At 49.2% G+C, this 20456-nt stretch overlaps 2 protein-coding genes across 7 annotated transcripts in view; one reads left to right on the top strand and one right to left on the bottom strand.

Moving 5' to 3' along the window:
* cntrl (centriolin) overlaps nucleotides 1-2326 on the top strand; it is a 60437-nt gene extending 58111 nt beyond the window's left edge. For all 5 annotated transcript variants that reach the window (XM_004919795.4, XM_004919796.4, XM_002941306.5 and 2 more), the window contains one exon: nucleotides 34-2326. The gene's annotated coding sequence lies outside the window, so the exon portion shown is untranslated. The remainder of the gene's footprint in view (nucleotides 1-33) is intronic.
* Nucleotides 358-19510, bottom strand: rab14 (RAB14, member RAS oncogene family). 2 transcript variants are annotated; one of them, NM_001007504.1, is given in 10 exon segments: nucleotides 358-938; nucleotides 1577-2803; nucleotides 3860-3890; nucleotides 4109-4196; nucleotides 4607-4673; nucleotides 4758-4935; nucleotides 6555-6608; nucleotides 7969-8027; nucleotides 9272-9322; nucleotides 19240-19412. In NM_001007504.1, coding segments are annotated over 7 exon segments (648 nt in total). In that variant the 5' UTR covers nucleotides 8021-8027; nucleotides 9272-9322; nucleotides 19240-19412; the 3' UTR covers nucleotides 358-938; nucleotides 1577-2625.
* Nucleotides 19511-20456: the final 946 nt, after the last annotated feature.

The following is a 20456-nucleotide window of genomic DNA, read 5'->3' as shown; positions in this document are numbered from 1 at the left end:
GGGTGCAGTATAAAGTATACTCCTTTGTTGCAGGGACAAGCACCAACCAATGACCTGTGATTTCCCAGACGTGTCGGCTGTTCCCATAGGACACTGCATCCATTTCCCAGACGCACCGGCAAGTCTGACCCTGCACTAACTACTTCTTCTAATTTATTTTTATACATTTCTATTTTGTATTATTGTGTCTCCGCTCGGCCTTTGTATGATACACGTGTACATTTTCTACTTTCGTACAAATAAATGGGTTTTGTAAGATGCCGATTGGTCAAATCCCTGCCCCCCCATAGGATGTAGCTCAGAGCTCCCCCTGCTGTTCCAAAACCCAATGGAATCGGTCAATAACGAAGCCGGGTATAAATTATCTAGATACAGGTACTTTATTTACAAATATTTCGATTAATAGCATTTTGTTACATCGAGGGAAAGTACAGCAGTCCAAAACAAAACCCTTTAGTCACAGATATGAACAGGTGGCTGACTGTAACTGAAGGTACTGGGGGGGGGGGGGAATAAAATCTCAGGATGAGGGGAGTGAGATGAGCTGTGGTCCCTGGACAAACCCCCCAAACTGTGTGAACCCCGAATGATGAGGGCGTTTCATGGAAAGAACCTCAGGTTAGAAGTGAGCCAATAGGAAGAGGGGAGGAGGCGGGACTGTTCCAGTCCAACAGATCCATTGGTTCCTCTGGGCCACAAACATATCAGACTATCCCCTATCCATGCGCGAGGGAGAGCGTGGCCCCTTTATACTCCCCCCGAGTTTCCCTTCCCATAGGCTCAGCACATCGAATGGATGGAACCAATCATGTGACCGTTGGACTATTCCATGGAGAGAAAGGGGGGGGACAGCAATCTAAAACACCGGATGCTGCGCTTTAAAAACCTGCCCACTTGTAGTGTTAAAAGAAAAATGAACATTAAAGGACAAGGAAAGCCTCAGTCACTGGGGAGGGCACCAACTGGTTGGGCCACATCTCTTACCCTGAGGAGGTCTCCGCCATCTTGCCCTAGGCTCCCAGATATCCTCTGAACCTTAGTCAGAGAGTCTGGGGGGGGGGGGAGGGGGAAGATGGCGGAGGTTCTCGCTGCATGGAAGTACCCCAGGCTGCTGTCTTATAGGGGCGTGCCAGCTCAGGGTAGAAGCCATTCATAATCAGTTACCTCTTACCCAGACCCGGCCTCCCAGTTACCCTATCCTGGAACAGTAAGCCCTGGCCCTGAGTGACCTTCTTCAGGCCCTGCCTCTGCCATCTTACCCCGGCCTCCCAGTTACCCTACCCTGGAACAGTAAGCCCAGCCCTGAGTGACCTTCTTCAGGCAACGCCTCTGCTATCTTACCCCGGCCTCCCAGTTACCCTATCCTGGAACAGTAAGCCCTGGCCCTGAGTGACCTTCTTCAGGCTGCGCCTCTGCCATCTTACCCCGGCCTCCCAAGTATACCCTCTGCCTTAGTCCGACTTGGTGTTTTCCTGACTACGGCACTGGGGATACCTGGGAGGCTGTAGGGAAAATGGTGGAGGCCCAACCCTCCCACTGACTGAGGCTTTACTTGTCCTTTAAACTCCTAAAAAGCAGCAGACTGATTCCAAACAGAATAAAAGAAACAGGAAAGAGGGGAAAACAAAAAGTGCAAAAGTCAAACCCAGCCTTTTTCCTTCTGTACAACGTAAGGCAGGAAAGCTCGTTAGCAAACGGCTCGTTTCCCCGCCCCCAATGGATGTCTGAACGATGACAAGTGCAAACAACGGCCACACTTCTTAAAGAGACGGCGCTCCTTATCTAAAAGGGAGGCTTACATACTGTACAAAGTGAGTTTTCTTTATATACTAACGCCGGGATCCGTTTTATTGGCTTCGTTAAAATCATATACACAGGATGTCCGTCAGTGTTAGTGCTCCTCCTTCTTTACATATGTACGTGTTAAAGTCCCCACATAAAAACACAGGATAAAGCACAAAAAAGAAAAATATATATATTCTATGAATGATTAAGACAGACGTTGTTGGAAACCCCGCCCTCCCGCCGCATAATAAGGCTGATGGCTCCTCCTACTGCACGGAGACGCAATTCCAGGCAACGTCTGGGGGAGGGGCTAGGAGCGCCATCAGTCTTGCACTGCGGTTACAGAAACCCCGCCCCCGCGTGAACTGATTCACAGCAAATAAACCTACAGAGTATGACGACTCACGGAAAGGAAAGGGGGGCGTTACTTACAATAAGAGGTGGAGCTTGTAAGACGGCCTGGCGACGAATCAGATAAGTCCAGCATCAGTGCTATGTTAAAATCATGGAACATCACAAATACGATTAAGAAAAAAAAAAAGTTCTAGATTTTACCATGCAGGAAAGGGGTTTTTTTTTGTTTTTTGTTTTTTCTGTGTGTGTTTTGTGTTTATTTACTCGCCGGGGGAATAACCTGAATACATCTAGTTATTTAGCAGTTTAGTATCGGGTTAAACTGTCGTCTTAGCAGAGCCCCGCCCTCCCACCTTTAATTTAAACCAATAGAATGTACAGAAGATAATGGGGCAGTAACAAAATACTGCTTGGGACAGACAGAGCGGGGGAAGGTCAAGAAACGAACTGCCACCGCCGGGGGTAGGAAGGGGGGGGGGGACGTCACTAACAGCCGCAGCCTTCTCTCTGGGGTTGGGGCTCGCTGGTTAGTCGGCCGCCCTGGGGAGCGGACGGTTTGTGTTGTACGCCAGATTCCGCTGCGTTCAGATCGAGGCTCCCGTCCTGGATGTTCTGGTAGATCTTTTTGGCTGCCTCCAGGAATGCGTCTTCCACATTCTCCCCTCTGGAAGGAAAGAAAGGGCCAATCAGGGGGGGTTTGTGGGAGCAGCCGGGGGGGGGGGGGGGGCATTCAATTGTGAGAGATGCAAATCTTGCAATATTGAGGATGAGGAAGGGAGACACAAGCATCCTATGGGGGGGCCCCTCCTCCCACAAGCATCCTACGGGGGGGCCCCTCCTCCCACAAGCATCCTACGGGGGGGCCCCTCCTCCCACAAGCATCCTACGGGGGGGCCCCTCCTCCCACAAGCATCCTACGGGGGGGCCCCTCCTCCCACAAGCATCCTACGGGGGGGCCCCTCCTCCCACAAGCATCCTACGGGGGGGCCCCTCCTCCCACAAGCATCCTACGGGGGGGCCCCTCCTCCCACAAGCATCCTACGGGGGGGCCCCTCCTCCCACAAGCATCCTACGGGGGGGGGGCTCCTCCTCCCACAAGCATCCTACGGGGGGGGCTCCTCCTCCCACAAGCATCCTACGGGGGGGGCTCCTCCTCCCACAAGCATCCTACGGGGGGGGGGGGGGTCCCCTCCTCCCACAAGCATCCTACGGGGGGGGCTCCTCCCACAAGCATCCTACGGGGCGGCCCCTCCTCCCACAAGCATCCTACGGGGGGGCTCCTCCCACAAGCATCCTACAGGGCCCCTCCTCCCACAAGCATCCTACGGGGCGGCCCCTCCTCCCACAAGCATCCTACAGGGCTCCTCCTCCCACAAGCATCCTACAGGGCCCCTCCTCCCACAAGCATCCTACGGGGCGGCCCCTCCCACAAGCATCCTACAGGGCCCCACAAGCATCCTACGGGACCCCTCCCACAAGCAAGGTGGCTTCAACATGTATAATAACAATCAGAAAGTGCTTTGAATGTCACTGTTCTGAGCATTTTAGGGCAAGAAATAAAAACGAAAGGTCTCTTTCCATTGGCAGAATGGCCTATTTACTGGGCACATGGGGGGGGGGGGGATGTTGGGATGTACCATTCCCAGGATTCAGTTCTGGAGGTTTTTACAGGAACAAAGATAGGATTGGCCACCTGATAAGAAAAGCAAAATGTACTTACGTTTTTGCACTTGCTTCAAGGAACAGGAGACCTGTGGGAGATACAAAAACAAAAATGACTGTACCATCTGACAAACCAATCAACAAAGGGCAAACCGGGGCTAGTAACCCAAAGCAGCCAATCAGCAAGTAGCATTTACCCTCCCCGGTGCAATCTGTTGGGGGACATTGGGGTAAATCCTACAGACTTGGCCACAGATGGGGTTGGCTCAGGGTCCTAGCTCCCTATGGCAATGAGGTAAGAACTCACCATTCTCTTCAGCAAACTGCTTTGCCTCCTCGTAGGTAACGTCCCTCTGAGCTTCTAGATCTGCTTTGTTTCCTATAAGGATGATAACCTGCGAGCGAGAGGGGAAATGCCCTTGTTATTGGCTGTTAGTGGTTGCTTAAATATTTGCAGTTTTAGACTGCTAAAACTGGGCTTTTGGCTCAGCAGCTCTCTCGGAAAGTCTCAGTCGGCAACCATAGGGTTAACTAAATGCAGGAAGTGCACAAAGGGTCGCTGACACTGACCTACCGAGTGGGCTGCAAGTCTGGTATTAGCAGTCTTAAACTGCAAGTGTCCCAGAAACCACTAACAATAGAGAATTGTTGGATTTTTTGGCTTCTAGCCCTGCATACGGAAACCCCTGGGGTTCATCCATTCCATATGAAAGTGTCACATGGTTGGATGGTTTAGGACAGGAAGTAGTAGTACCCCCCCCCCTACATACAGTACAAAGCCAGTGGATTTTGGGTTGGACTTTACCGTATTTGGATTGGTGAGGTTCCGTGCATCTGTCAGCCAACTGCTTAAATGATTGTATGTGCTTCTCCTGCAAGCAACCAATAGAGCGATCTCATTAGCAACCAGCGCTGGCCAAGTGGCTACGTACCAGGGGCAGGATGGCGCCACTCACCTAGTGATGTCATAGACCATAAGTGCCCCGGCCGCGCCTCTGTAATAGCTCCGCGTGACGGCCCGGAACCGCTCCTGCCCCGCTGTGTCCCAGATCTGCAGTTTGATTTTCTGCCCGCTGACTTCGATGATCCGGGTGCCGAATTCCACGCCGATCGTATGGGGGCAGTCGGCCATAACTGTGCGGGTACAGAGATTGGGTTATAGCAGGTCTGATGGAGCAATGCCCCCATGGGGGTGTATCAATTCCAGGTGTTTAGGGTTAATATGTATCCCCCATAGCCTCAGGGGAGGAGACGGTAACTTACCCACAGTGTCCTCCCCCCAATACTAACATTAGCCGATCCGGCCCAATAGGTAACCTGCCCTTATTTACAGAACTACGCACTTCCTGCTGTGACAGCTTCCCCTTTACACATGTTTACTTTCCATTTTCCACTCGGCTGCCCCTTGGGCCCTGCCTTTAACCATACACAGCTCAGGGCTGCTTCGCTTCTTTACAGGCCTCAGTAGTCAGAACCAGCAGTGAAATGTACGGACAATGGCACTACTAAGTAACTGCTACTGGCAGTACCAGTAAAACATGGGTTAAAATCGTTGATAGCGGGAAATAAACAGCAAGTCAAGTCACAAAAATCACTATAAACATTATTAACTAAAAAAAAAAAAAAACAACATGGCAGATGCTGGGGAGTCGGGCGGCTCATACATAATGGATGGGTTTAATCCCGGCTATGGGATATTGGGCGGGGGCAGTGCCAAGAGACAGCACCAGGGGGGGGAGATGGTTTCTTCCAAAGCCTTGGGCTCAGGTACAGTACCTGCCATATTGTACTTATATGTATATACAGTTATGCCCCTAATGTGTGTGACTGTGATAGGGGCCTTAGATTGTAAGCTCACTGGGGCAGGGACTGATGGGAATGTGATAGGGACCTTAGATTGTAAGCACACTGGGGCAGGGACTAATGGGAATGGGATAGGGGCCTTAGATTGTAAGCTCACTGGGGCAGGGACTGATGGGAATGTGATAGGGACCTTAGATTGTAAGCTCACTGGTACAGGGACTGATGGGAATGGGATAGGGACCTTAGATTGTAAGCTCACTGGGGCAGGGACTGATGGGAATGTGATAGGGACCTTAGATTGTAAGCTCACTGGGGCAGGGGCTGATGGGAATGGGATAGGGACCTTAGATTGTAAGCTCACTGGGGCAGGGGCTGATGGGAATGGGATAGGGACCTTAGATTGTAAGCTCACTGGGGCAGGGGCTGATGGGAATGGGATAGGGACCTTAGATTGTAAGCTCACTGGGGCAGGGGCTGATGGGAATGGGATAGGGACCTTAGATTGTAAGCTCACTGGTACAGGGACTGATGGGAATGGGATAGGGACCTTAGATTGTAAGCTCACTGGGGCAGGGACTGATGGGAATGTGATAGGGACCTTAGATTGTAAGCTCACTGGGGCAGGGGCTGATGGGAATGGGATAGGGACCTTAGATTGTAAGCTCACTGGGGCAGGGGCTGATGGGAATGGGATAGGGACCTTAGATTGTAAGCTCACTGGGGCAGGGGCTGATGGGAATGGGATAGGGACCTTAGATTGTAAGCTCACTGGGGCAGGGACTGATGGGAATGGGATAGGGACCTTAGATTGTAAGCTCACTGGGGCAGGGGCTGATGGGAATGGGATAGGGACCTTAGATTGTAAGCTCACTGGGGCAGGGGCTGATGGGATAGTTGCTATTAACAATAAAAGATCACTACATATAGATATAAATGATATAAGGACTTACATTTCTTTTCTGTGAACTGGTGCAGCAGGCAGGACTTCCCTACTCCCATATCACCTATAAAGAGAGAAAGGTATTAGGCAGGAATCACACACAGCTTACTGCCCCCCCCCCCCCCCCGGGGGGGGCTGCTGGGTAAAGACATCCCATTGTAATAAATCCATAATGGCAAGTACCCCAGAACCCAAGTACTGCCCCGAGGGCTGACCGGCACTGTATGTGTGTGAAAGTGAGTTTCCCTTTAAGCAGTGGGGGGGGGGGGGTTCCTATCTGTGTGAGCGCTGAGCACATTCCTAGGGTCATGTGAGTTTGCATTATCATGTGACTCCGCCCTTAGCCCCCCAGTCTGACACTCACTTGGTATGTTTGTATAGGCCTGACGGCATCTGCTGCTCCGCTCCCATACGGGAACCTCCCCGCCTGAAATCAATCAACTTGGGCTCACGTGGCCCAGCTCCCTAGGGGTCTGCTCACTCATTGGCTAAGCATGTCATCTGTCCTGGGGCTGTTCCTGCTGAATTGTGCTTAGTACAGGGGAATCCCTAAGTTTGCTCATAGCCAGTACAGAGAGATACCATAAAACTATGGCACATAGGGATTCCCCTGTACTAAGCACAATTCAGCAGGAACAGCCCCCTAAGTTTGCTCATAGCCTGTACAGAGAGATACCATAAAACTATGGCACATAGGGATTCCCCTGTACTAAGCACAATTCAGCAGGAACAGCCCCCTAAGTTTGCTTATAGCCTGTACAGAGAGATACCATAACACTATGGCAGCATAGGGATTCCCCTGTACTAAGCACAATTCAGCAGGAACAGCCCCCTATGTGCCATAGTTTTATGGTATCTCTCTGTACAGGCTATGGGCAAACTTAGGGGGCTGTTCCTGCTGAATTGTGCTTAGTACAGGGGAATCCCTATGTGCTATAGTTTTATGGTATCTCTCTGTACAGGCTATGAGCAAACTTAGGGGGCTGTTCCTGCTGAATTGTGCTTAGTACAGGGGAATCCCTATGCTGCCATAGTTTTATGGTATCTGTCTGTACTGGCTATGAGCAAACTTAGGGGGCTGTTCCTGCTGAATTGTGCTTAGTACAGGGGGATCCCTATGTGCCATAGTTTTATGGTATCTCACTGTACAGGCTATGAGCAAACTTAGGGATCCCCCTGTACTAAGCACAATTCAGCAGGAACAGCCCCCTATGTGCCATAGTTTTATGGTATCTCTCTGTACAGGCTATGAGCAAACTTAGGGGGCTGTTCCCTGAACTGTAGAAGTCTTTCTGGTCAAACGTGTTGATGTTATTGGACACGGCAGCTTGTCCCCGGGGCACTAACACTCACTGAGGGTACAATCCAATGCAAGGGTACGGCGGCTGAGCCCTGGCAGGAAAGGACATAGAGGGATCACTTACCGATAATGATGTATTTAAAGATGTAAGAGTAATTGTAAGGTGCGGTTGCCATGGTGGCGCTATAAGGAAAAAAATAAAATGAATTAATTTTTATAAAAATTTCCTAGACAATAAAAGGAACCCCCCATAGTAAATAACTGGAATGCAGCATCCCATATTTTCTTTCCTGTGTCACAACCTTGATAGCTCTCCTCTATTAATATACCTGTCTCCCTTTCAAACCACTGCCTGGTTGCCAGGTTAAACTGGTCCCTAGCAACAGACAGCTGCTGAAATTCCACACTGGAGAGCTGCTGAATTATAAAAAAACTGCAAATAAAAAAATGAAGACCAATGGCAAATTGTCTCAGAATAGCACTCTCTACCTCTCCATCAACATAATTACCCCTTATTGGGGGCAGAACAGCCCTATTGGGTTTATTTAATGGTTAAATGATTCCCTTTTCTCTGTAATAATAAAACAGTACCTGTACTTGATCCCAACTAAGATATAATTACCCCTTATTGGGGGGCAGAACAGCCCTATTGGGTTTATTTCATGGTTAAATGATTCCCTTTTCTCTGTAATAATAAAACAGTACCTGTACTTGATCCCAACTAAGATATAATTACCCCTTATTGGGGCAGAACAGCCCTATTGGGTTTATTTAATGGTTAAATGATTCCCTTTTCTCTGTAATAATAAAACAGTACCTGTACTTGATCCCAACTAAGATATAATTACCCCTTATTGGGGCAGAACAGCCCTATTGGGTTTATTTCATGGTTAAATGATTCCCTTTTCTCTGTAATAATAAAACAGTACCTGTACTTGATCCCAACTAAGATATAATTACCCCTTATTGGGGCAGAACAGCCCTATTGGGTTTATTTAATGGTTAAATGATTCCCTTTTCTCTGTAATAATAAAACAGTACCTGTACTTGATCCCAACTAAGATATAATTACCCCTTATTGGGGGCAGAACAGCCCTATTGGGTTTATTTCATGTTTTAGTGATTTTTTTTCCTAGACTTAGGGGGGGGGGGGGTCCATAAGTTGGATCTCTATACCTGAAGTCTAGGAAAAAAATCTCTACAAGTAAAACATGAATTAATCCCAATAGAATTGTTTTGGGATCCGGAATACCCTTGGTCCCGAGCATTCTGGATAATGGGTCCTATACCTGTATATGTATGGACCTGAGCAACCGGCACAGACGGGATACCCGGCAAGGGCATTTCTCTGCCTGTGGCTCAGGAAGGGGGGGGGCCCTGACGGACATGCCAACGTGGGTCGCGCCGGCACAGGAACCAATCCTTACCGTGCAAGGGACGAAGGTCCGGGCCGCTATTCACAAACGCCAAAGAGGATTCTGTAAAACAAAAATAGGTGCGTTTTAATGTGTGTTAAAATACAGAAATCTATACAGATCCGGGGCTGGGTAACCATAATAACCAATCAGCGGTTTTGTTTCTTATTTCTAAATCACTATCAATTCAACCTGCTGATTGGTTGCTAGGGGTTACTAGGCCAGGAGCAAACATTTCAAAAACATGTTCCCCTTTGCGTTACTTTTTGTATGATATAGAACCATAGGGAATCCCTGGGGGCTGTTTAACCCCCCGAGTTCCCTGCAGAGAGAAGGCGAGCCGGCTGGGGCAGCACCGTGATGCCTATGTGGGACAGAGAGCTACATCCCCAGGCTGCTATGGGCTCCATGTTGGCGGCTCGGTACCTTGCTATTCCGCTCACATCACTGACACTGCAGTAATATGGAAGCAGCTTTGCTGAGCTCACTAAGGGTTTCTGGGTAATACTTCCATTTATTTCATTGGGGGATCTGATGAATTTCCGTCTGCAGCAGGTTTCATTGCACCAACGGGCAGGGGATCAGCCTATCAGCACCCACACATACAGAGCAGCATTGCACTGAGGGGCAGGGGATCAGCCTATCAGCACCCACACATACAGAGCAGCATTGCACTGACGGGCAGGGGATCAGCCTATCAGCACCCACACATACAGAGCAGCATTGCACTGAGGGGCAGGGGATCAGCCTATCAGCACCCACACATACAGAGCAGCATTGCACTGACGGGCAGGGGATCAGCCTATCAGCACCCACAGATACAGAGCAGCATTGCACTGAGGGGCAGGGGATCAGCCTATCAGCACCCACACATACAGAGCAGCATTGCACTGAGGGGCAGGGGATCAGCCTATCAGCACCCACACATACAGAGCAGCATTGCACTGACGGGCAGGGGATCAGCCTATCAGCACCCACACATACAGAGCAGCATTGCACTAACAGGCAGGGGATCAGCCTATCAGCACCCACACATACAGAGCAGCATTGCACTGACGGGCATGGGATCGGCCTATCAGCACCCACACATACAGAGCAGCATTGCACTGACGGGCAGGGGATCAGCCTATCAGCACCCACACATACAGAGCAGCATTGCACTGACAGGCAGGGGATCAGCCTATCAGCACCCACACATACAGAGCAGCATTGCACTGACAGGCAGGGGATCAGCCTATCAGCACCCACACATACAGAGCAGCATTGCACTGACGGGCACGGGATCGGCCTATCAGCACCCACACATACAGAGCAGCATTGCACTGACAGGCAGGGGATCAGCCTATCAGCACCCACATAAAAGGGGCAGAAAGCAGTGGAACGGCAATGCAGCATTAGGAAGTGAAACAGTTAAACATACCATAGCCAAATGTTGAAAATAAAATGCAAACATTTACAGTTCCCACACTGGAAAGAGAGCAACATTGAAGCACAGCAGGAGCCAATACAGTCCCTGTACGTATGTGGGTGCCCAGCCAGTTACAGTGTTGGAAAAACAAGACTCACTGCTCACTTTATATAGGAGCCTCTAGGGCTGAACAGATGGCTAGCAGCTATAGCCAGAGCGGCAGCTAATCAGTGTGTGCTAATGAGCGTTACCCGGCATCCCAGTAATAATAGCAATTATACTGCTAATACGGCGGCTGCACTGCCTCAGGGCCAGGCTGAGAGGCACTATAGTACTGCTCTACTGCCTACTGCCTACTGGCCTTAAACTGTCACACATGCATTATTACTCAGCTCTTTCCTCCTACCCAACCAGGCGCGACTGCCGGCCTTTCCAGCAGTGCAGAAAAGCACATTATACAGCCAATATTCTCCTGTTGCACAATTCTGCTTCCCATATTGGGAAGCTGCCATATTACTTTGAGCAACAGACAAAGGAGCCAGCCCTACACATTAGAACTGCTTTCAGCTAACCTATTGTTTCTCCTACTCCCATGTAACTGGAGGAGTCCCAAGCCGGACTTGGATTTCTTACTATTGAGTGCTATTCTGATACCTACTGGGAGCTGCTATCTTGCTCCCTTCCCATTGTTCTGCTGATCGGCTGCTGGGGGTGAGGGGGGGGGATATCACTCCAACTTGCAGCGCAGCAGTAAAGTGTGCCTGAGTCTGAGCTTTCAGAAGGAGCCAGCGCTACACATTAGAACTGCTTTCAGCTAACCTATTGTTTCCCCTACTCCCATGTAACTGGAGGAGTCCCAAGCCGGACTTGGATTTCTTACTATTGAGTGCTATTCTGATACCTACTGGGAGCTGCTATCTTGCTCCCTTCCCATTGTTCTGCTGATCGGCTGCTGGGGGTGAGGGTGGGGGGTATCACTCCATCTTGCAGCGCAGCAGTAAAGTGTGCCTGAGTCTGAGCTTTCAAAAGGAGCCAGCGCTACACATTAGAACTGCTTTTAGCTAACCTATTGTTTCTCCTACTCCCATGTAACTGGAGGAGTCCCAAGCCGGACTTGGGTGTCTTACTATTGAGTGCTATTCTGATACCTACTGGGAGTCGCTATCTTGCTCCCTTCCCATTGTTCTGCTGATAAGTCACTGAGGAGGGGTATCACTCCAACTTCAGGCACACTTTACTGCAAGTTGATCAGAGCCCAGGTCACATGGCTGTGGCACCCTGGGAAATGAAGAACATGGCTAGCCCCATGGAAATTTCTAAATTAAATATAAAAAAAAAATCTGTTTGCAATATGGCAGGATCTTTATATAAATGCAAGAAATCCCCGACCCAAACATGCCCTTGCCCTAACACTAGAACTCACCAAATTCAATAAACAACAATGAAGCAAAAGATATTTCCTTTGCCACCAGTTTATACCTACAGTACAGGTACGGGAACCTTGGGGGACCCCAGTGGAAGCAGGTTGGGCAGCACCCTACTAATACAAACCCCATTGCATTCAGCTGGGTCTGCTTCACTCTGAAGACAATTTAGATTTTTCAGTCTGACAGTTTCCCCTTTAAAACTTCAAAAACATGACAACCTCTAATGCTCAATAGTTGCACACAATTTCTAGGGATTTAATAGGGTAAACAACACAAGCAGTCACGTCGGCAACGTACGCTCTCCATAGAAACCAACAGGGAGTTGCTATATGTATGGGAACATTTATTTCTATACATATATATATTTATCGTGAGCAATACAGCATGCAGAATTCCACTGCTCTGAGGGGGTGCAGAGGATTCTCATTACAGACAGAAGGCGCAGAGCCCCTAGAATGTCCCGGCTGTGAACCCCAAGCCCGGGGATATTATCTACCAGAAGCCGCAGGGCAGAGATTTCATCATGCCAGGCCTAGAGTGACTTACTAATAAGGATCAGCAACATTATAATCAATACAATATACAGCTTGGTCATTTCCCTATGGCACCAAACTCTAAATTAAACGGTGCTTAGTGAGGTCAGCAGTTATAATCAGAGCTTAGTGATGTCATTTCTGTCACATGACTCACTGAAACTTGTATATTATAATAAAGTACCCCCTGTTGAAAATATGAGGGTATTAGAAGCCACCTCTGAGTTCCATGACCTGGACCTTCAGCCTCATGCTTCTATATGGTCATGGAACTCCTCAGGGACTTATAATATCCCTATATTTTACAATAGGGGGTACTTTATTTACTATATATTATAAGGAACTCCTCGGGGACGTATAATATCCCTATATGTTACAATAGGGGGCACTTTATTCACTATATATTATAAGGAACTCCTCGGGGGCTTATAATATCCCTATATTTTACAATAGGGGGTACTTTATTTACTATATATTATAAGGAACTCCTCTGTGACTTATAATATCCCTATATGTTACAATAGGGGGTACTTTATTCACTATATATTATAAGGAACTCCTCGGGGGCTTATAATATCCCTATATGTTACAATAGGGGGTACTTTATTCACTATTATAAGGAACTCCTCGGGGGCTTATAATATCCCTATATGTTACAATAGGGGGTACTTAATTCACTATATATTATAAGGAACTCCTCTGTGACTTATAATATCCCTATATGTTACAACAGGGGGTACTTTATTCACTATATATTATAAGGAACTCCTCGGGGGCTTATAATATCCCTATATGTTACAATAGGGGGTACTTTATTCACAATACATAAGGAACTCCTCGGGGGCTTATAATATCCCTATATGTTACAATAGGGGGCACTTTATTCACTATATATTATAAGGAACCCCTCGGGGGCTTATAATATCCCTATATGTTACAATAGGGGGCACTTTCTTCACTATATATTATAAGGAACTCCTTGGGGGCTTATAATATCCCTATATGTTACAATAGGGGGTACTTTATTCACTATATATTATAAGGAACTCCTCGGGGGCTTATAATATCCCTATATGTTACAATAGGGGGCACTTTATTCACTATATATTATAAGGAACTCCTCGGGGGCTTATAATATCCCTATATGTTACAATAGGGGGCACTTTATTCACTATATATTATAAGGAACTCCTCGGGGGCTTATAATATCCCTATATGTTACAATAGGGGGCACTTTATTCACTATATATTATAAGGAACTCCTCGGGGGCTTATAATATCCCTATATGTTACAATAGGGGGTACTTTATTCACTATATATTATAAGGAACTCCTCGGGGGCTTATAATATCCCTATATGTTACAATAGGGGGCACTTTATTCACTATATATTATAAGGAACTCCTCGGGGGCTTATAATATCCCTATATGTTACAATAGGGGGCACTTTATTCACTATATATTATAAGGAACCCCTCGGGGGCTTATAATATCCCTATATGTTACAATAGGGGGCACTTTATTCACTATATTAGCGATGTTCCTTATTATAAGCCAGGCATTAACAACGCAATGCAAAGCTCCTTATTGCACCCTTATAGGAACACTGCTTAATTCCAGAACAAGAACAGGCAGATAAATTACAGTAGAAATCAGTCTGCACGTGACAGGGAGAAACCTCAGACACGACACAGGCCACAGATATTTGTGGTATTTGATTCTCACCAAGAAATATCAACAAGGAAGGAAAGTGCAACAGCTGATGGGACTTGCCAAAAACCATTTAAATGCCTATACTGGCACTATTCATCCTCAAGAGCGCGTGTGGGCTAAGAAGAACCCAAATGCCCACCTATATCCAGCAAATTCAACTGAATTAAAATGGCGAGTATATGAGCCGTTGGAGCGAGCCCATACAGTCCTGATTGGACAGGAAAATTAAACCTGCCCAATCAAGATCTGGGCAATTTTAGGCCATATTTAGTTCAGGGAGGCCTGTCAGGGCTGTGCATACATGGGCAGCTTAGTAGCCCATAGCCTTTTTGATGTCTACCTGACAACTGGCCACATATTTACTGGATAGATTAGGAAATCTCACTGGGCGTAGACTGGATTGGCGCAATAACTGGGTCCTCCTTTGATGGGTGTCCATAGGCTGGCAACAAAACCCAATCATTGCTTGACTAGATAGGTCCTCTGCGACCAGCCTCCCAGACCTCATGCATCAAACCCCCAGCAATAGAGCCGCACTCTCAGCCAATGTCCAATCGAAAAATATATATAGGGGGGAGCACGAGACAAAATACAAAATTGCTGCAAAAAAAGTGCTTTTATTTTTATGCCATACACGACATGTTTCGGGCACCTTTCAAGTGGTGATAAAGGGCACGAAAGGGGCATAAAAATAAAAGCACTTTTTTTGCAGCAATTTTGCATTTTGTCTCGTGCTCCCCCCTATATATATTTTTCGATAACCCAATCATTGGCCCAGGGCTAAACTACTGTATGAGCCTTATTCAACAGGGCGTGTAGAAAAAGACTCTCATTTGGCAACCTTACCAAACAAGCAGATGTGTATGTACATGGCCAGCTTAAAGGAACAGTAACACAGACAAATGAAAGTATTGAAAATATAATGTACTGTTGCCCTGCACTGGTACAACTGGGGTGTTTACTACAGAAACCCTACTATAGTTTATATAAATACCCCGCTGTGTAGCCCCGGGGGCAGCCATTCCTGCACTGGTACAGCTGGGGTGTTTGCTACAGAAACCCTACTATAGTTTATATAAATACCCCGCTGTGTAGCCCCGGGGGCAGCCGTTCCTACACTGGTACAACTGGGGTGTTTGCTACAGAAACCCTACTATAGTTTATATAAATACCCTGCTGTGTAGCCCCGGGGGCAGCCATTCCTGCACTGGTACAGCTGGGGTGTTTGCTACAGAAACCCTACTATAGTTTATATAAATACCCCGCTGTGTAGCCCCGGGGGCAGCCATTCCTGCACTGGTACAGCTGGGGTGTTTGCTACAGAAACCCTACTATAGTTTATATAAATACCCTGCTCTGTAGACCTGGGGGCAGCCATTCCTGCACTGGTACAGCTGGGGTGTTTGTTACAGAAACCCTACTATAGTTTATATAAATACCCCGCTGTGTAGCCCCGGGGGCAGCCATTCCTGCACTGGTACAGCTGGGGTGTTTGCTACAGAAACCCTACTATAGTTTATATAAATACCCCGCTGTGTAGCCCCGGGGGCAGCCATTCCTGCACTGGTACAGCTGGGGTGTTTGCTACAGAAACCCTACTATAGTTTATATAAATACCCCGCTGTGTAGCCCCGGGGGCAGCCATTCCTGCACTGGTACAGCTGGGGTGTTTGCTACAGAAACCCTACTATAGTTTATATAAATACCCCGCTCTGTAGCCCCGGGGGCAGCCATTCCTGCACTGGTACAGCTGGGGTGTTTGCTACAGAAACCCTACTATAGTTTATATAAATACCCCACTGTGTAGCCCCGGGGGCAGCCATTCCTGCACTGGTACAGCTGGGGTGTTTGCTACAGAAACCCTACTATAGTTTATATAAATACCCCGCTGTGTAGCCCCGGGGGCAGCCATTCCTGCACTGGTACAGCTGGGGTGTTTGCTACAGAAACCCTACTATAGTTTATATAAATACCCCACTGTGTAGCCCCGGGGGCAGCCATTCCTGCACTGGTACAGCTGAGGTGTTCTATAGTAGGGTTTGCGTAGCAAACACCCCAGCTGTACCAGTGCAGGGCAACAGTACATTATACTGCAATTCCTTTTGCACAAAAATATCTATAACCATATACCTATAAGCAAATTAAGGTACTTCCCATTCTAGCAGAACTGTAGAAACAGTGACATATCTCAGTTTGTTTCTATTATTATTGTTTACAATGTATCCAATTTAAAAGCAATTTAGCTTTCGTTTCATCCCTCCGGCGCTTCCTCGTAGCCGTTTACGTCAGGAGGCAGACCCTCCGATCTGTTCCAATTTCCTAAATAAAGTAGTTACGTTTCTCAGCAACATTAGAGGAAAGGCAGGTGTTAATGTATCAGTGGGAACACTATAGTGCATGTAAACAACCAGAAAAAGTGACTGAAAGTCAGACTTCCCCTTTAAATGTAACTTTAACAGATAGATCTGCCACGACACTCTCTCGTAACCTCCCGCCCAACAAATCTAACACTGAAGGCCCCTATGCAACCCATCAAGACCAGAACAACCCAATGGTAATTACTAGTACCTATGGGTTTACATGGTTCCGAAATGCCCCAGTGGTACCCCAGGGACCAAAAGATGCTTTGCCCAAAGGTTTTTGCTCAATAAAAGCAGAGTTTTCATGCAAATCTGTCCACCAGAGGTCACTGTTTTTAATGCCTTTGAGGATAAGGTAAGCTCATTAGAGCAAGCATCCCTTATAAACAGATTTATGTGTATTATTATTCCAAATCGGTAACATTGCCAATGACGTGAGGTGAATCGGAGACAAATATTCTGCTTCTGACACAAACAACTGCCGAGGGTGCTTTGCAGGGAATCCCTAAAGCATCACATTCATCTGCACAACAACAAAGGGACTACAAAGGCTGCTATAAAGGGTTAAACCTGCGGGGGCACAAAGGGTTAATATCAGAGGCAGGACAATGGCTGGAAAATAACACAGTAGATAAATAAGGCCGGTGACAGACGAGAGGCCAAAGCCCGACCAGGCCTGACACTAGCCGGCTAGCACTGGGAGAATAAACAAGAGAAGGGTCACGGGATCTGGTTCTTCCGGAATCTGCCAACCCCTCTCTCCGAGATCCCCAGGGCTCCTGTAATCCTGCGGCGTGTACAATAGGGCTAGCACTGACACAGACTGCTATATACAGATACAGCCTGCATGGGGCCCGGCCTGCACCCAATCACAAGGGGATATTCGGGGGAAGGGAGGGGGGCTGCAGGACCTACATACAGGGGGAGTAAGGCTGAATCACCCCCAGAGAATGGGGGAGCGATGATACGGAGGGTGGAATGGCTACGGGAGGGAGGGGGGGGGGATGTACCGAGGAGGCCTTGCTTACACAATAGCTGTGCAGTGCAGGGATCCCAAGAACTGGGCCAGCGAGGCAATGGCAACAAACCCCTCCCTGCCCGCGTGTATGGGCATCACCTGCCCCAAGCTCTGGCACAATGAGGCGGCAGGGCCCGGCTGTACTGCAGCATGGGACAAATGGCCCCATGGGGGGGCAGAAGGGAGACAAAAGGGGTAGTAGGGGGCACACAGAGAGATGATACTGCAAGTGGATAATGAGGGATCCCAGGGGTGTAAACTGGAATGGCGGGGTGCTGAGCTGCAAGGGGACACTGCTCTGGGGGGGAGCAGGGGTACCTGGCTGCACTGAGTACTACCAGCAGGGGCAGAGGATAAGATGGGGTGAGGCAGGGGCAGTAGGGGGGCAGAGGATAATAAGGGGTGAGATGGGGCAACAGGGGTGCAGAGGGTTATGTGGGGTGAGGCAGGGGCAGTAGGGGGGCAGAGGATAAGGTGGGTTGCGGCAGGGGCAGTAGGGGGGCAGAGGGTTATATGGGGTGAGTAGGCAGGGGCAGTAGGGGGGCAGAGGGTTATATGGGGTGAGTAGGCAGGGGCAGTACTGTGCCTAGGATACAATGATAGGAGGAAGAGTAACTAATGGTGCAGAGGGATGGGGGGGTTCAGAGGGATGGGGGGGTGCAGAGGGATGGGGGGGTGCAGAGGGATGGGGGGGTGCAGAGGGATGGGGGGGTGCAGAGGGATGGGGGGGTGCAGAGGGATGGGTTCAGTGGGGAGATGGCAGAGGAGGGCAAGGGGTAGATGTGTGCAGGCAGGGGCAATAGGGTGATGGTAGGGGTATTAAGACCAAGACCAGGATGATGGCAGAGGCAAATGTGAATAGAATGGGGCAAGTAAGGGCACACTGGGGCAATTACAAACAGACTGGTGCAATGAGAGATGGAGAGTGCAGTGGGACGCAGGCAGGGGCAGTTACAGCCAGGCAGGGGCAGTTACAGCCAGGCAGGGGCAGTTACAGCCAGGCAGGGGCAGTTACAGCCAGGCAGGGGCAGTTACAGCCAGGCAGGGGGGCACTGACAGGCGCAGACAGACACAGGCTGTAGGGATGACAAGGGGCAGAAAGGAGCAATGGGGGGGGGGGGGTGCAGCCGGGGTGTCAGGGAAACACAGCCCAGGGGGTGAGTGAGGGCCCGGGTATGGGCGGATAAAGGTGAGGGCCCGGGTATGGGCGGATAAAGGTGAGGGCCCGGGTATGGGCGGATAAAGGTGAGGGCCCGGGTATGGGCGGATAAAGGTGAGGGCCCGGGTATGGGCGGATAAAGGTGAGGGCCCGGGTATGGGCGGATAAAGGTGAGGGCCCGGGTATGGGCGGATAAAGGTGAGGGCCCGGGTATGGGCGGATAAAGGTGAGGGCCCGGGTATGGGCGGATAAAGGTGAGGGCCCGGGTATGGGCGGATAAAGGTGAGGGCCCGGGTATGGGCGGATAAAGGTGAGGGCCCGGGTATGGGCGGATAAAGGTGCCGGTTCCCCCGGAGGCTTACCTGAGTGGGAGCGGTGTCGGACGGTGCGGAGCCTGGGCGGGTTCGGTGTGACAGCCCCTCCCTTCCGTGCTGCCGGCTCCCTGTGTGTGTGAGTATTCCTGTCACCCTCCGGAAGCCGCTCTCTGGCTCCCCCCTTCCTTCTCAGTGCGGTTACCCTGGCTGCTCGGGGTTTCTTCCCCTCACTCCAAGATGGCGGCGGCGATTGCACGGGGTTTCCCGGAACAGCCGTCACGGGCCGACGGGAAGAGACAGAGGGGTGGGGCCAGCGGGGCGGGGGGCGCGCCCGGGAGCGCGCTTCATTTCACGCAGGGGTACGGGGCGGGGTGGGGTCACGTGTTGCGGAGAAATGGTGACGTGGGGAAGCGGCGGGGGCGCGCCTGCCTTAGTTACTGGAAACGTCACAGCGCCTGAAATGGTGTCAGGGCGCATAGTTTGCTTTTCTGTGGTAAAAATATGTCCCATCTTGTACATAAACAGGTCCCATTGCTTTATATACACTTTTAGATTAGAGAGTTATGTTATCCTAATATTGTGTGGTAATAAAGGTGCCCTTGCAAGACTTACTCTGTACAGACACAAGGCCTGCCATGTTGCCTCACAACACGTCCAAGAGCTTGCACTTCTTTTGTGGAGGAAACTAATGCAACCTCTTGCTGTAGTATTCTGTGGTTAGAACCTACAGTACTCTATTAACTGCTTCAGAACCTCTTGGGAATCCAGTACAAGCCCTTTTGCTCCTCATTACAGACCCAAGTCAGCCCAGGGAATTCTGGGATTGATGCTCATCCTAACATTCTGTGGTAAAAAAAACCCACCATGGCTGCTGCAGACAGGGGCGTAACTATGGAAGAAGCAGACCCTGCGGTTGCAGGGGGGCCCAGGAGTGCAGAGGACCCCGTAAAGCCCTAATAATGAGCAATTTTTATATAACTTGGTGAAAAGGTCAATTTACCAATGTTTTGGGGCCCAGTAACATCGAGTTACACCACTGGCTGCAGAACCTTACCGATAAAATTGGCCAACCACAGCTGGCCTTCATTTCATATAGACTAACGTGGTAACGTGAAATAGCTCCGCCAATTTGTACTTGACTAACGGTACCAAAAATTGCAGTGTTAGGGTAAGAACCCACGGAGCGGTTAAGTCACCCGCGGCTTCGGATTACCGAATCGATGTGAAGGGCTTTACACCGGTGACTTCTATTGTTGCTGATGGGA

Source organism: Xenopus tropicalis, chromosome 8 (assembly GCF_000004195.4).
Source record: "Xenopus tropicalis strain Nigerian chromosome 8, UCB_Xtro_10.0, whole genome shotgun sequence".
Taxonomy (NCBI): Eukaryota; Metazoa; Chordata; class Amphibia; order Anura; family Pipidae; genus Xenopus; species Xenopus tropicalis.
The sequence above is the reverse complement of the archived record's forward strand: the minus strand, read 5'-3'. Positions and strand labels throughout refer to the sequence as shown.